A 17,193-nucleotide genomic window follows, 5' to 3' on the forward strand; every position below is an offset into this window, starting at 1 on the left:
TTCATCTTGCCCATCTTTGGACCCAAACAGGTCAACAGGGATTAGTGTTTGTTGAGAAAAGATACTCAGGCATGTGAATGTGTCCTTAGAAGGTTTTTCAGGTCTTGAGTTTCCTGGTCAGGGCCTAGATGGGCAACAACATTATTTGCCTCTCTGATTTTTCTGCATTCTCTATGGATCCTCACTGCACACTCAAAGGGCATAGATTTTCTTCAGCTATTGGCAGAATGCTATTGCTAATCTATAATGGTGACTTGTTAAAATCAAGTGGAGCCATGTGACTAGTTCTGCTCAATGAAAGGTGAGTGATAATGATTTACATCACTACTGGGAAGAAGCTTGAAGAAAAAGCTCACCATACTTTAGATAGAGGTTAGTCCATTAGCATGGGCCCCACTGTGGGAGGAGAGTCATAGACTACCCTCATTTTATTGAATGCCTGACAATTACATCTTTGTTGTTGTAAGACATAGTGTTTGGGGATCATTTGTTATAGTAGCACAACCTAGCCTAACCTGACTGATAGCAAAAGGTAAGTCAAAATACTTAACAGTTGGTGTAGAATGAGCATTGGCTAATCAAATGGCTACTTTCCAGGACACCATGGGGGTGCACACAGGATGATTTGACCATGTACTTTATTAAACTATATTCTCTCTACTCTTTTTTTCCCCTTTTTAGTACTAGAGATTGAACCCAGGGACGCTCTACTTCCAAGCTACACCCTCAGTCCTATTTTATTTTTGAAACAGTGTCTTGCTAAGTTGTTGGCAGTCTTGCTAAGATGCTGAGGCTGGCTTCAAACCCATAAGCTCTTGTTTCAATCTCCCAAGTGCTGGAATTCCAGGCAGGCACCACCACACACAGCATCAACTGCATCTCTTTAAGGTGACTTTTCTCATTGCAAATCTAATTTAGTAGGTCTTGATTTTCTAACAGGTTTTATAGTCATTGGTGATTCTATTCTTTACAGTTTCCCTCCTCTCTACTATCTATGCCATGGTATGCTTGTGTCCGAAAATAGAAAACTCTTTATATCTACTTGTTTCAATTATTTTGATCTTTTTTTCCTCATTGGGGAATCTAAATCTGATAGGCAAAGCCACATTTATTTAGCTTATTTCTTCACATGTAGTAGCACCATTGTATGTTCCCAAATGTCTATTCAGGTTGGGTGTTGGGTGTTACAAGTGTGGTAGCACACCTGTAATCCCCAAACTTGGAAGGCTGAGATAAGAGGATCACAGGCTCGAGGACAGCCTTAGCACCTAGTGAGACTCCCAGCAACCTAGCAAGACTCCATTTCAAAACCAAAAATAAAAAGGGCTGAGGGTATAGCTTGGATGTAAAATGCCCCTGGGTTCAATCCATGGATACACACACACACACACACACACACACACACATTATATTTTGTATTTTAAAAGTTTGTGTGTGAGATGCTCTTGTTACACTTTCTCAGCTAATCATAAGACCTTATTGATTCTGACTGAGCAGATTTGACTCAGATTATCTCAACCTAGATACATCAGGGGCAGTTAGTGTTTTCCCCAATAAGCAGGAAGACCATGGAGACTGTTGATGGACAGAATGTTTTCTGAGTCCAACCAACCTGGATTCCTAACATCCACCTATTGGGCAGCCATGCGATTGGGACAAGTTACTTAATCTCTTTCAGCCTCTACTTCCTCATCATAAAATAGGGTTTTTTATTTGAAGAAAAATTAAAAATATATATAAAGTGCCTAAGCATAATCTGGTCATTAAAGTGGTTGTTGCTATTTGTGACTATTTTCATTACTAGTATTCATATTAGTATTCATTACTAGTATTTCATTACTAGTATTACTAGTATTGCCTGTGGGGGCCTCTGTTTCTTGGTTGGTTGGTTGATTAAATTTGGCCTGAACTGCAACACCAAGGTCTCTCTGAGATTTCTGATATACAGCATTTTGCCACTTTGTGGATCTGAGTCTTTGTGGCTAACTGGTTTGCTTCTCTAGTCTCCATCCTTTATCAGACTTGACCACTTAGCTTCGTGCCTTACTCCCCAGGCGCCACCTTGGTTCATGGTTTGTCTTGATCACTTTGGATGAGTTAAGAAGCTTCTCTTTTTCCTTGATTCCTTGCCCCAAATATAGGACAATACTAGGTCCTACCTCTTAGAGTTGTTGTAAGTATTGATGAGTTATTAAATCCAAATCTCCTGTAACTATAGCTGAGCAGTGAGCACACACACTGTAGCTGTTATTAATCTTCGTTTCCACGTAGTTATGATTTGGGTGATTTTTATTGAAGATGCAGCATCCCGTCTATGTTACAGGCCTGATCCCATCATGTTTCACTGCTTTCCAAAGCCCCCACTCTCACAATACCACTTTCCCCACTCCAAACGCCATGAGACGAGACAGCAGTTTAGCAGTTCCCACCATTCCTCTTTTGGATAATAACTTTTGTCAGGCCACTTTGCTCCGTAACTCTGAAACTGAGGAAATAAAGTGTCTTACTTGTCTTATATTAACTTTAAGATCTTCATAGAAAAGGGTAAAGGACAGGTGAAGACTTGCTGCTTTGGTCCCAGGGCAGAATGAGAGGATATGTAATTGATGGGACATCTGTTTTTTTCTCTGCAATATTCCCCTAGGTATCCTGTCATGTGGTCCTGTGAATAACTGCAAATACTCATTTTGGAATTGCAGAATTCTGACTTCTCCACTTTCTTATGATCTCGAGCATGTCAATGAATATTTGTCTTCAATTTTCTCATTTGAAAAACTGGCATATTAACATCTACCTTGCAGCGCTGTTGAAAGAACTAAAAAGAATGACATACCTGATACTGTGTGAAGCTGAGAGAGCAGAGATCTGCAGTCCAGCTGGGTCTCATCTTGTTAAGCCATGAGTTGTTGAGGCTGAAGCTGCTTGGGAAGCAGGAGGGCGGGGGTAGGGTGAGAGCTGGGTGGAGAGTGAGGGGGTTACATCTTTTTTGCCCTGCTGGATGCCTTGCCTGGGGGTCTGTGGCTGCCAGGAAGGGGAATCTATTTTCTACTTGTCCAAACATGTCTTACAGGTTTAGAGACTGGACTCTGTAAAATGCCAAAGAATAACAAGCTCAGAGATGGCGGCCAGTAAAATATAGCTGTTATCATCCTTAGCAAGCTTATATGCCAGAACTATGAACTTACTGTCTTCACAGTTTCTGGCTTTTGGGAAGAAGTAAGGTGGCTGGTTTCTTTTCCATTTTTAGATGATATTAATACGTATTCCCTGAAAGACAGGAATTTTTAAGCCTTTTGCAATTATATATGAACTCATGTGGGTTATTAATGACTAATCATCATGTTCTACTAACCCAGTGGCTTTGCCAGGAAGGAGCCAGAGGTGAGGGATTAACAAATGCTTCTGTTACCAGGAAAACTGCAGAGGCTGGATTCTATCCCAGCACAAAGGAAAGGCGGAGGATGCTTCCCGAGGCAGGTGTAGACCAGACTCTTACCACTCCCCATAGACATACTTCCAGATGCTGCCAGTGCCAGTGCTGCCAGGAAGAAACAGAGGGAACCCTGACCCTAAGCTGGGAATCAGTAAGAAGAAAAGCTTCTTAATGATGCATTAGCATGGTTGTGCAGTTGCTGTGAGTGGAGTGGGGTGTCCAGTCACTCCCCTACTCAGGGAAGGATCTTCTTTCTCTTGTCCACTTTCCAGGTATGGAGGAGCCTGGCTCTGAGAGGCAGACAGCCTTGTCTGGTTGAAAAAGCCCTGCTGGGATGATGATGACTAATGGAAGGACCCCCATTTTTTCTTGACTCATTTTAGTTTGGTAGTAATTGCAGATATATTCAAGAGTTGTGACCATACTAGAGTATTCCCACATATACTTCATTCACTTTCTTCTAATGCAAATGTCTTACACTTGGATAAATGATACATTTACCCAAACTAATAAATCAACATTGATACGATGCTATTAACTAAAGTACAGTCGCTGTTCAACTCTACCAGTTTTCCCCATACCATTTTTTTTCTCATTCCAGGATCCAGTCCAGGGCGCCGCGCATTTTGTTGTCATATCTCCTAGTCCCATCTAATTTGTGGCAGATGCTCAGCCTTTGTGTCTTTCTTGACCTTGACACTTTTGAAACATATGTGTCACTTAGTTTATAGAGTGCCACTCAATTTAGATTTGTTTACATTTTTTTGTGATTGGACCGAGGCTGTACACCTTTGACAGGAAGAGCACAAGGGTGCTATGCTCTGTTCATTTCATTCTGTTAGAAGCCACATGATATCAATATGGCTTATCGTGGGTGATAATAACCTTAATGGGCTGTTTAAAGTGATAGCTGCCGTATATTTCCACCGTAAAGTTACCACTTCTCCTTTTCCATATTCTCCTTATAAGAAATGAATAACTAAATGTAGCCCACACTTAAGAGGAAGAGGATTCAGCCCTACTTAGACTGAATGTTTACATCCTCTCAAAATTTGTATGTTGACACTTGATCCCCAATTTGGTGGCTTTTAAAGGTGGAGCCTTTGGAACGTGATCAGGTCAAGAGGGTGGTGCCTTCATGGGTAGGATTAGTGCCTTTTATAAGGGACTGAAGAGACCAAAGCCTCCTCTTCTATCCTATAAGGATATAGTAAGAAGATGCCATGTATGAACCAGAAAGTTGGCCTCACCAGACACTGAGTCTGCTGGTGTCTTGATCTTGGACTTCTCAGCCTCTCCAACTATGAGACACATTTCTGTTTTTCCAGTTGGCTAAGACACACTCCATCTCCTGGAGAAGATTGATGAATTTATGACTCTGTTAAAACCACCACAGTAATTCACATATGTTTTGGGTGAGAGTCTCTGAGGCTCTGCAATCATCCAGTTTCTCAAAGCATCCCCATGCGTGCTGGTGCTCAGCCAAGGATTTGGCCTGCAATGGTGGTCTCCAGTGTGCCAGTCGTGATTCCATCTTTCCTTGTAATGATCCTCAGTGTGGTCCCAGTGACCCAAAATGGCTCTTACTCTAGTAGTGAGACCATTCTGGAGAGAGATGCCTTCTGCAAGAATAGCCTGCCTTCCTTGAGGCCATAAGCGAGAACTTTGTAGAAGGTGGTTATAGATATATGCTCCCCAGTTCTTACAAGGAGCTACTACATGAGCAAGATGGTAAGCATTCACATTAGGGGTACATATCACCTGGGCCTTTCCCCAGTGCCTCGTTTATGTTTTCTTTGGAGAACTGTACTTGTTCAGAGTGATTTCTTCCATGGACCCCCAATTCATAAAGGTCTCTAGTGCAAGACATTCTCTAGACCCTCAGACTGGGAATGACATGAACTTGAGCCCAGACTCGGCAGGTGTCTAACCTCTAGTCCCAACCAAGACAGGGGTCTGGTGATGGAAAGATGCTCCACACTTTCCCCCAGTGGTCCATGACACCATGGATACCTGGAAGAGCAAATTCAGGTTGTGACATCAGCTCAGACGGATAGGAAGCTGGTTGAGGTCACAGCAGTCATACAAGAAAGAGGACAGGGATTTGCTTAATCAGTCATTTAGTTAAACAGGCAGCACATATTTGTGGATGCCTACTATGTGCCAGAGACTATTTCAGGTGCTCAGGATAAAGGAGGGATAATAAAGTCATGGAACTTACATCCTGTGGGTATTGGGGGAAGCATGGAGAGTCAATCTGAAACATAAGAGAGAGGAGAATTTAATAATTCTCCCAAGTGTTTGGACTATGGGGGACATGGGATCAGATTTGGAGGGGGACAAGGATAAGTCTAGTCTGGGATATTTGGCATTTGGGGCATTTGTGAGTCCTCCAGGCAGCAGTACCCAGTTAGGTATGTGATGTACACTTGAAAAGATATAATTGGCAGACACCTGCAGGTACTATAGAAGATGCTGAGATCACCTGGATGGATAGAACTCCCCAAAGGGCTCAGTCTGGAGCAGATACATGTCAGGACCATCTAGGGAGCTTTGCCACAGTCTGTGAACAGTGTCCTTGACCCAGATATTGAGAAGTTCTGAAATACTCCATAGGGACCTCGTCCCGTCTGAACCCCCACCATAGAGGCATCCAGTGAGAGGAGTGCGGTCTCTGTTGAAGCCACAAAGATGGCTGGGAGTCACTGCACAGCTGGATAAGAGGGCCAGGGTCAAATGAAAAGCTGATGCAGCTTTGTGAAATGTGGAAGCACATGCCAGGTGGTAGAAAGCACCTGGCCAGGGACTCAGTAAAGCAGAGTCCTGGTTTTAGCTTTTCACTAACTACTCTCACCTCAACAAGACACTTAGCTTCTCTGAGTTTTAATTTTCCATCATTAAAAGATTACAGCAGACCAGATACATTAATATCTCCCTGAGAAAGGGTAAAACATGCAAACTTTTGGGCCCCATTTCTAACTTACTCAGGATAGGACCCCAAAGTCTGTTATCACAAGGCTCTCAGGTGGTGCTGATGCTCCCCAAATTGAGAGCCATGGCTTAGGTGAATTTGGATCTCCCTCCTAGCTTTAGTGTCTACACTGCACTCTTGTTTAGGTGCCTTTGCCAGGGTTCATAGACTTTGGCTTCCCACAATTGTTAAATGAGCTTAGGGAAGTTGGTTTCCCCTTGTGGGGTGATGGGTAAGGATGTACGCGTTATGCAAACATATGTGTGTGCCTCTGTGTATGTGTTAGTCGGCTTTTCATCTCTGTGACGGACATGCCTGACATACCTTGAATTGGGAAGTGTTTGTTATTTTGGCTTCAGAGGCTCTAGTCCATGGTCGGCTGGCTGCACTGCTCTGGCCTGGGGTGGACAGAGTATTATGGTGGAAGGGCACGGCAGAGCAGATCTGCTCAGCTCCTGGCAGCTGGAAAGCAGAGAGGGCAAGCAGAGAGAGGAAGCAGCTTGGGACAAGAAATACCCTTCCAGGACACACCCCTATAGTGACCTATTTCCTTCAATCAGAGCCCACCACCTACAATTTCCACTGTCTCCCAATAAGGTCTTCAGCTAGCAATGGATAAATCCACCAACGAGGTCAGCTGATCCAATCTCTTCCCCAAAGTTCTGCCTCTGACATTGCCGTACTGGGGACCGAGCCATCAATGCAGGAGTCTTTGGGAGGCACTTCATACCCAAAACATAACAGCATATTCTGTGTGTGTGTGTGTGTGTGTGTGTGTGTGTGTGTGTGTGAATAGGAGGTAGGTAAGTAGGGCTCTCCAGCCTTCCTGCTTGCTTTCTTGGATGATGTGATTATAAGCCAGCTTGAGTCAGCAAAAGCCACAGATCACACTGTGGGCTCCATCCCAAGTAGGCTGTCTTTTCATTAGCCCTCTCTAACATAACTGCAGTTAGGAGCAGAGCTGGATCTAGAAATTGGGCATCCACTTGTTCCCAACTCTTCAGTACTGCCACTCTCTCCACTGTCTCTCATCTCTGGTACCTATGTTTCCTTGGGCTGGCTGACTGCTTCCTAACAAGCATCCCTGAAGGAGGCTCCCAGCCTGGGCTTCCCTCTGCAGGAAGTCTCCAGCTGGGCCAGGAGGAGCCTCTCTGTTCAAGCCCTCACAATCGGCTCAGCCCGATTTATGAAGCAGTGTGACATCCAGAGGCAGACCTGCTTCTGACACTTGTCCATACAGCATGAGAACCCACATACCATTTGCATAAAAACCTGCAGTCCATTAAACAAGCAAACAAACTCTTAGGTTATAATTTTTCTCATCTACCCTGGCAAATACACAAATATCTTTTCATAATGACCAGAAAGACCAGGTTGAAATTTCAACATCTTGCTGGGCATGGTGGTGCATACTTGTGATGCCAGCATTGGAGACACTGAGACAGGAGGATCACAGTTCGCTGACAGCCTCAGCTACTTAAGTGAGGCCCTTTGCAACTCAGTGAGACCCTGTTTCAAAATAAAGAATAAAAAATAAAGCTGGGGGGTGTCGTTTAGAGGTAGAATGCCCCTGGGTTCCATCCCCAGTACCACCACCACCACAACAAAAATTTCAACATCTCAGACCACTGGCATTTCCCTTTTGAGAAGCATAGAGAGGCCTGTTCCTGAGTCTTGGTGCTACCCACTCCTTGCCCTGTTCCTGCCTGAAGGATTCTCAAAACACAGGCACCTTAGCCCCGCCTACCCATGCCCTGCAGTGGCCAATTACATCCTGGAATTAGCTCTGGGATGGTGGATCTCCAAGGGAAGCCTACCTGTGATGTGAATGGTGATCGTCTCACAAAAAGAAGACAACGGGGATCTGGAAGATACTGCCACAGTGTCTGAGTTATTTCTTCAATCTCAGGTTAACTAGGAGAAACACCATTCTGTCTGAAATCCACAATGTTGCTGCTGCCCAGGAGGCACCTCCTTAGAAGTCGCTCTAGTGGGTACAGTTTTTTTTGGTTACAGATCTGCAGTGCTACTTTAATAATAGCAGTTAGAGAGCAAGCTTCAAAAAAAAAAAAAATGGAAACAGGGTTTTTGTTTTCCTATTCAAGAATTTTCAAACTATTTTTAGTTAGTCTGGGCACTCTCCATTGCATCAGTAAATATAACTCAGTTCATTCCATGAAAATCAAATAACCAAAAAGCTAGCGATGTATTTCTGCCACAGACGATACTTTTGTTTGCATTTTGAAGTGTTTTTATGAATTGGATTACAAAACTAATTGAATCGGAGATGAATTTTGCTCAGGAAGTTGAAATATTTTATGAAATAAAATTACCATAAGAAATGACCTAATTATTCAGAAGTTTCTGATGCAAAAAAAAAAAAAAAAGCCTAATACAATTTTAAAAGCTCTCCAAAGGAGAAATCTCAAGAGTATAGCTCCCTCATGGCCAAGAAACGTACTTTTTATTTAGTTATCTCTTCAGAAGTGCAGCTTTTAGCCTACAAGAACACAGCTCCGGGGTATACTTTATAAATGCATTATGCTAGTTTTAAAGGCTCCAGTTCTTCAAAACTTGTTTTCTATTACGCAACATTATTTTTCCGCTGTGTGTAACCCTTATTGGTGAGATAGGAGTGTTATCTTTGTATTTACTTGCTTTCATCTTATCTGTCCCACATGTAAGTAGCCTACTACTTGAGCTTTTTTTTTTTTTAATTTGGAGGAAGCATGAATATGTTTCTGTATCATGATCCCCGAAGACTTCAGAGGATTAATCATTATCGAAAATTTTTTCCATCATCAAGAGTTTTTGAAGAGTATACTTCGGTCTTTACTTGCCCTCTGCAATAAACTGACTCTTTCTCTGATGACTCAGAGATTGTAGAGCTGTTACGAAAATCCCAGGTATCTGGAAGAGAAGTAGAGAATTACTGTGATCTGCACAAGCTGGTTAGGCCCACTTCCCACTGTTTCTGTCACTGACATTGATACCAGGCTGTGCATCTGGATTCTGCTTGATGGTTTCTCTGGGATTTCTGGGTTCACTGCCCTTTCCCTGTCTGGAATTTATCTCTAACCCAGGGATAGAGCCACTGGCTGGCTTACTCCTCCCTGCAGCCTGCCTCCGCCATAATATCCCAGATAATCACACCATTCATGTATTAACAATGTGCTTGCTCTTAAAATATAACTTCAGAGAGCCCTAGCCAGAGATCTGCCATATTCCCAAGGGCACTTCAAACAAATACACCCAGAGAAAAATGCTGTGCTCAACATGAAGATGTTGCTTGAGACGTTTCTAGTACTGCGTCCAAGTGGCCATTGCTACACCCCTCCTTTGCACAAGGTATAACCACGTGTAACTGTGTGTTTCACCCTTGCTGGTGAGAGATGAGTGCTATTTTTGTATTTACCTGCTTTCATCTTATCTGTCCCACATGAAAGTGGCCTATTACTTGAGCTTTCTTTTTAATTTAATTCTGAGGAAGCATTAATATATTTCTATATCCTGATCCATCAGGTGTAATCACGGGTCCAGTTGCAATCCTGAATTCGACTGAATCCCTAAGGATCGGGAATGGCCCAAAGGCTGCTCTCTAGAAGCCTGGGTGGATGGTGACACCATTTACCAGGATTCCTGGAGGAGGTGCAGTTGAAAAGAAAGATGAAGTCAGGTCTGACATGTTAGATTTGAGAGGCCCAGCTGACATCGGGGTCCATCGGGCAGTTGGGTATGGTGACCTGCCCTCTCTGAAACAGAAGGCTGGGAGCCAAGGAACGCATGTGGGAGAGACTGGCAGGAGGGAGGCTGCGGTGGAAGCTGAGAAGAGAAGGCATGGTGAATCACCAAGAACAAGCACAAGAGGGTGTGCAGTTTGCAAACCCTCATTCTATATTACCAGGAGCCACAAAAGTCAGGAACACAAGGGGGCTGGCTGTTCTGTGTCCTTACAGTGCCAGGTGCTGCACCATGGTTTCATCACTGTCCACGGACATCCCATGTGGCATTGTTATGGCACTAGTAGCCCCCTTCTGGGGCGTCTTCAGTTTGCGGAAACAGTTGGTTTGTGATGCAGGTACATTATTTTACACAGGTACATTACCCTTTGTTGCCGAGAGCTAATAGACCTGCTCAGTTAATTGCAAACTGTTTGTATCCTTACCATTAAGTGGAGAGAAACGGACGGTAACACCAAACAGTTCTATTTGCTCTAATTCAACTGATGCAAACTTCTCCAAGTGTCATTTTGTGGATTTCCTTTAGTAACCAGGGATGCAGTTATACCTCCTCCTGTGCAAATTTTGGTCTTTGAATGTACAAACTTCTTAAAGCAATTTTTAAAAATTGTGAAAAGCAATATAATAATATTCTGGAAAGCTTGCCAAGTAGCAAAGAAACAGAGGGGAAATCATCCTTAACATTAATTGCCTTAATGTAACAATTAGCTCTTTTATCTTCAAAGTTATTTTTCAAATGAGTATATGCCTGTAATGACAGTATCCATAGCAATTGAGTATACTATTTTTGTTTAAACTACATAATTTTGTTAGTTTATCCGCACCTCACTTTCAAAATAAGCTTTTAATTTTGAAATAATTTCAGATTTATAAAAGAATTGCCAAAGTAGTAGAAGAATTAATATATACCTTTCACGCAGTTTCTCCTCTTTTAGCTTCTCACGTAACCGTAGTACGTTTCTCAAATCTAAAGCTTTAACAAGTAATAGTGCTGGCCATTAATAGTGCATCCTGTCAGCTAAACCACAGACTCTATTTGGATTTTTACTAGATCCCCTACTAATGCCTTTTTTCTGCTCCAAAATGCAACTCAAGACATTGTGACCGTTTAATTAAATCATATTTTAATGTTTGTACACCAGTCCATCCAGGCAATGCATCACAATAGTTCTGATTTTTGCCCTGGTTCTAAATATTTAGGTTGTTTATGGTTTCAGTCCATCACAAGCGATACTATGAAAAACATCTTCAGAATGCAACACCTTCTTCTAAGAGCTTTCCTCAGGCAGACTAATCATGCTTCCAGGATACAACGGAGATAAACAGACGTATGGCTCTGGATAGTATTGCTTGCTGCCAAACTGTCTTCCAGAATACCCGTGTTCTCATTTACACTGCCACAAATGGTTTTTTGAGAGCAGCATATTCATGTACACTTGTAAGCATTCAGTTACGCTCCCTAAATATTGTGGCTTCATTTAGTAGGTGAAAACATTCCACTTTTTAAAAATTGTGTTGCTTTGATAATTCACAAATCTGAGTATTTCCCCAAGTGTGTTGACTAACTGTATGTCTTCTTCTGTGAGTTGTCTCTTCATACTTTATTCACTAGGGTCTGCATATTCCTTATCAATATGCATGAGTTAAAGGAAAGATATCCCTTGGCCTGTCATTTTGCCACAGTTATTTACCCCTCAATCTATTGTTTTGAATTTTTCTTTTTGCAATTTTTGAAGGGAATAATAAAAGTTTAATGATTCAGAATTCATTGCTTTTTATTTGTTTTTTAACCTCTTTTAAGCTGAGAAAGGTTCTCTCTCTCCCTCTCTCTTTCACACAAATGCGCGCGCGCACACACACACACACACACACACACACCTAATTTTAAAATTCATTTATTTTCTATAATTTGGTTTTCCATATTTAACAGATTCATCTGGAATGTTCTGGGTATTTGGTCCACATGTGAGATTCGATCCCCTCTCACTCATAAGCTGCAGATGGGCAGACCTCGTGCTTCCTCAGCAGTTAAGACGCCATCTGAGTCCCCAGCTGATTGGGTGACGCACACCTCCCCTGTGTGTGGCCCCAGTATCCTTGGAGCCATCCTGCCTCCCCACTCCTTCACCACCACATGCCCTCAACCATGGAGCCCTGCTGGCTGAATGGATGTGGCTCCTTCCCCAGCTCTTTGGGGCACAGCAGATGCTATTCCTGTTTGGGACACGTTCCCTTCCTGCTTTGTCTGTCTCAGTCCTGGTCGGTCAGGCTGAGCCAGGTCTGTCCTTAGTGTGTTCCACCAGACTGTCCCATACGTCCAGGCTTTCATGTTCCTCATACCCAATCGGAACACTCTGCTAACTTGTTTGCAGGCCCAGACTCCCCTGGGAAGTCATTTTCCAGTTAGGAAATCAGAAAGATCTGATCCTTCTTCTCTTGCCCTTTGGGTTAGCCAAGAGGAAGTCACAGGACCCGAGTTTAGCCAATCAGATGGGACTTTAAATCTTGAACGAAGGTAGAGCCAGAAATATTATTGAAGATTAAATCTCTGAGTGGTGACAGGTGTAGATGTCTATGGGGCAAGAGGAAACTGACTGACCTCTGGCCTTCTAGTTATTGCTAAGTGACAAAACTGAGCTTCTATTTCTTGGTCTCCCAGAAAGGCTTTGGGATCAGTTATCAAAAGCATTGATGAGACAGTTGATTATTTAATTGCTCAGTAAGTAATAAGTAGAAAAATATGAGAAATATCTGGAATGTTTTCAAAAAAGTATGTTATATCAAGTTAATACAACATAATACATGGGTTTAATTGAGCAATTTCCTCTGCTTTTATGAATCATTAAAATAAATTCAAGTAATAAAAACATTTTGATGGAAAAAAAACACATTGGTGAGCAGACTCAGCAGCAATAAATTGGCCCCAGTCCAATAAATAGATACATTAGATCTCTGTGAATTATAAAGTATCTTAATTGATATGCTGGAGAATTATATTCCGTAGTTAAGAAGAAAGCACATCAAGATATATTAGTAGTGGAAAATCAAACTGCAGAACATGCATTCACTTGAGGAATGTTTTCTAAGATTCTGTTGTTACTGGGTGTGATGGTGCACACTTGTAATGGGGTTCTAGGACAGTCTCAGCTACTTAGCGAGGCCCTTCACAACCCAGTGAGACCCTGTTTCAGAAAATAAAAATAGATTAAAAAAATAGGACTTGGGGTGTCGCTTGGAGGTAGAATGCTCCTGGATTCCATCCCCAGTTACACACACACACACACACACACACACACACACAAACACAAAGATCCTATTGTTTATTGGACTCTACTCTTAACAGGACAGACCTGGCTTCTATTGTCATAGAACATTATTTAAAATGGCAAAATCATAAGCCAGGCGTTTTGGCGCACGCTTGTAATCCCAGCATTCAGGAGGCTGAGACAGGAGGATTGTGGTTCGTGGACAGCCTCAGCTACTTGGTGAGGTCCTCTGCAGCTCAGTGAGACGCTGTTTCAAAATAAAGAATAAAAATACGGCTGGGGTTATAGCTTGGGGGTAGAATTCCCTGGGTTCCACCCAAAGTACCGCAAAATAAATAAATAAATAAATAAATAAATAAATAAATATGGCAAGATATGAGAAATAAATTCCTAATTATAGTGGAGTGACAAATACTATTTATTATGGCACATGCATTATAAGGAAGCATTTATAACTATCAAAATAATTATTTTAGTGACTACGTTAAGTGAAGATTAAAATTATGAACATATATGTATATGAACATATTACTATAAGTACAACAATAAAAAGAATAAAAAGTGTATATATACATATTATATACATACATGCAGAATAAAATAACTGTGTGTGTGTGTGTGTGTGTGTGTGTGTGTGCACGCACGCGTGTGTGCATGCACAGTATGATACTGGGACTTGAACTCTGAGCTACACCACACCCAATTTTATTTTATTTTTTTATTTTTTATTTTTTTGGTAGTACTGGGGTTCCTGGAAACCCTTCTATTTCCGGGATATACTCCCAGATACCTATTTTTATACTTTTTAAATTGGAAACAGGGTCTCTTAAGCCAGCACGGCTGGCTTTTAACCTGCGCGATCCTCCTGTCTCTGCCTCCCAAGCGCGGGGATTACAAGCGTGCACCACCACGCCCGGCTCTATTTTTTATTTTGAAACAGGTTCTTGCTAAGTTGAAGAGGCCTCACTAAATCTCTGAGGCTGGTCTCAAATCTGCAATACTCCTGTCTTATCCTCATGAGTAATGGGATTTCAAGCATGTACCACTATGCTCGACTAAATAACTCTTTTTAAAAACTCTTTTTAAAAAATTGTATAAAACCAAAAGGAGGTATATCAAAATGCTCACAGGACCCATTTCTAAATAATAGAATTATATGTGATCTTTTTTATATTTTCTGAATTTTGGAAATTTTCAAATTCTATTTTATATTATAAAATATCATATTTATCATCATAAAATTATTTAAGATAAATAGGTAGTAAAGTATTTGAAAATTTTAGATCTCATTTTATACTTAACCATATTTTCAAAATGTTTCATACTAAGAATATATACTAGCTACGTAAGCAGATATATATATATATATATATATATATATATATATATATATATATATATAATAAAAACTCGTCATCCATTCCAAATTCTAGAGTCAAGTCAATCGTAATTGGTCTACACTACCCTGAATCTCACTTTGCTGGTCTGTGACCATTAGAAGTTACAGAATGGACAAGGCCAAAAGTGGGACTGGTTTCTCTACCAAGGACATCTTGGAAGAGGCTAGCAAAGCTCTGTGAGTCAGCTGAGACAGGTGTGTCATGTCAGAAGGGCAACTTGCATTTTGGCCTGTGGAAATCTCTTTAAGGATGCTATCCATCTGTGAGTGCATACTCTTAAACATTGTATAAATGTGCTCATGGCAAGCTGCATGGAGCTTTTAACAGTCTCTTTTGTTTGAGGGCAGGCAAGATGGGGCCTCCTCTTGACATCAAGCTTGGCGCTTTGAACTGTACAGCTTTCACCATCCAATGGAAAATGCCCAAGCATCCCAGAAGCCCAGTCACCGGATACACTGTAAGTACATGGGCAAGGTTTCTGCAGCAGGTGTATTGAGGTGACTGTACATCCTTTTTACCCTTGTACCTCCCATCCAGGTTGTATCCCTTATCCAAAATGTTTGGAAGCAGAAGTATAGACTTTTCAGATTTTGAAATATTTGTATACCCATAATGTGATGTCTTAGGTGTGGGACTCAAGTCTAAACAAAATTCATTTGTATTTTATATATGCCTTATGCACATAGATGAAAATAATTTGTGCAATATTTCTGGTGTGCCTGAATTTTGACTGGAGCCATCACATGAAGAGATGGTTCCTTCTTTTGTTGTCATGTTGGGATAAAAAAAATTTCAGAGTTTGAAGTATTTTGATTTTTGGATTAAGGTTGCTCAACTTGTTTGTGGTCTTCCCTTATTAATAACTGTCTCATTCTCTTTTGCTGAAACTATAAGAAATGTTTTGGGGGCATTGTTAAGAGCCCTGAATGTGGTATCTGCATCCATCAGTTTGGATCTACTTGGTCCTTTTTCTGAATCAACAGGGAATATAAAACAAGTAGAAGATATGGTTTCTGCCACCCAATTGCTGATAGTCAAATTTGGAGACTATGCAGAAACATGAGAAATCATGGGGAGACAGTATGGAATACTGTCAATAAGTACAAAGTAGTGTAAAATCCAAATTAAAGAGGGGCAGAAGGAACGCAGAGGAAAAAACAGAGAATGTATGCTTATCATCAGAGGCTACAAATTGGAAATATTTCATTTCTTTAAAAATGTTTCCTTAGACTGGTGTTTTTGCTTTTGTTTTTTAAGTGAGTCAACTTTAGAAGTCAGGGTGTTTCAGATAAACATTTGGAGTTTTGTTATCCCTGAGAGATCCTGAGAGCTGGCCACGTTTTTATGGGACACCCGCCCACTGGAGCTAAGCTGCCCATCCGAGGTGGGAAGAAAGCCCCGTGATACCTGAGTCCCACCACACCCTGCTGTCTCCAGCTTACCACCAAGGGGCAGCAGCCATTGATCTTGGCCCTTATCCTGTGGACTTCTCAAAATAGAGAAATGTATTTCTGGACTTAGGTCGTATCAAACATGGAAAGATGAAAAATTCCCAGAGAGGGTCATGGTCTGGGCAAATAAGAGAGGAGCCGGGTCCTGCGCTCTCCATCCTACTTCACTGAATGTGTCTTCCTCCCGGCCTCTGCAGCCTCGGCAGGCTTCTGAGCTGGGGACCCCACCACGTGTGTCTGATGTTCACTCCCACGGAGCTAGCGTGCCCCGGGTGACCTGACGCCCCTCAGAACCCGCTGTGTTTGTGAGCGGGCCTCCAACCTTTGATCTGAGAGCAGTCCTGTCTGTTCTCACCGAGTGCCTGCATCTCTTCCAGGTCTTTTACTCTGAGGTCGGAGCAGATAAGTCCTTGCCGGAGCGGTCGCATAGTGTGCCTCTCATCCAGGACTCCCCAATCGCCGTGAGTACCTCCATACTAGCAGCCCTCAAAGCACTCGGGCCCTTGACATTTCAGGGAGATTCAGACAGATTCTAAGTGGGTACGTGTGCTGCCATCAAGGTAATAACCATAACTAACATTTGTGCAGTCCTTTAGACTTTCCTAATGTCGCCTCTGAGACATGCATCTCTCTCTCCAGAAAGGCAGGCATCTGACGACAGATTCCTGGTGTAAATGATAAAGGCTGCCGTCGTCCTCGCTGCAGCCCCATTTCGTCATGCAAGGAGACAGCCACCTTACGGCTATTTCCCCCCTTTTTGCTTCAAAAAGTTCAATTCCGTCTTTGTTTCTAAATCCCAGTAAAGCTTTAGAAATAAATATGACACATTCCTACTTCCCCATCTGCCTAGAGACGCAATACGGAAGAAAACGATGTAAATTTGAAACATATTTAAATGGCCTGTATTTTCTTATTTCCCTTTTCAAGCTCTG

At 42.0% G+C, this 17,193-nt stretch overlaps 1 protein-coding gene across 5 annotated transcripts in view; it reads left to right on the forward strand.

Annotated features, from left to right (window-relative positions):
* The window catches only part of EGFLAM (EGF like, fibronectin type III and laminin G domains), a gene marked incomplete at both ends in the record, with an annotated part of 177,362 nt that overhangs the window by 41,115 nt on the left and 119,054 nt on the right, over positions 1-17,193 (forward strand). For 4 of the 5 annotated variants that reach the window (XM_080694810.1, XM_080694811.1, XM_080694812.1 and 1 more), the window contains 2 exons: positions 15,158-15,267; positions 16,639-16,722. In XM_080694810.1, the coding sequence (XP_080550936.1) occupies positions 15,158-15,267; positions 16,639-16,722 (194 nt within the window). Of the gene's footprint in view, positions 1-15,157; positions 15,268-16,638; positions 16,723-17,193 lie in introns of those variants that run through there. The other variant, XM_080694814.1, reaches the window with a different exon arrangement.

This window comes from Muscardinus avellanarius (genome assembly GCF_963383645.1).
Source record: "Muscardinus avellanarius genome assembly, chromosome: 1".
Lineage (NCBI taxonomy): Eukaryota > Metazoa > Chordata > Mammalia > Rodentia > Gliridae > Muscardinus > Muscardinus avellanarius.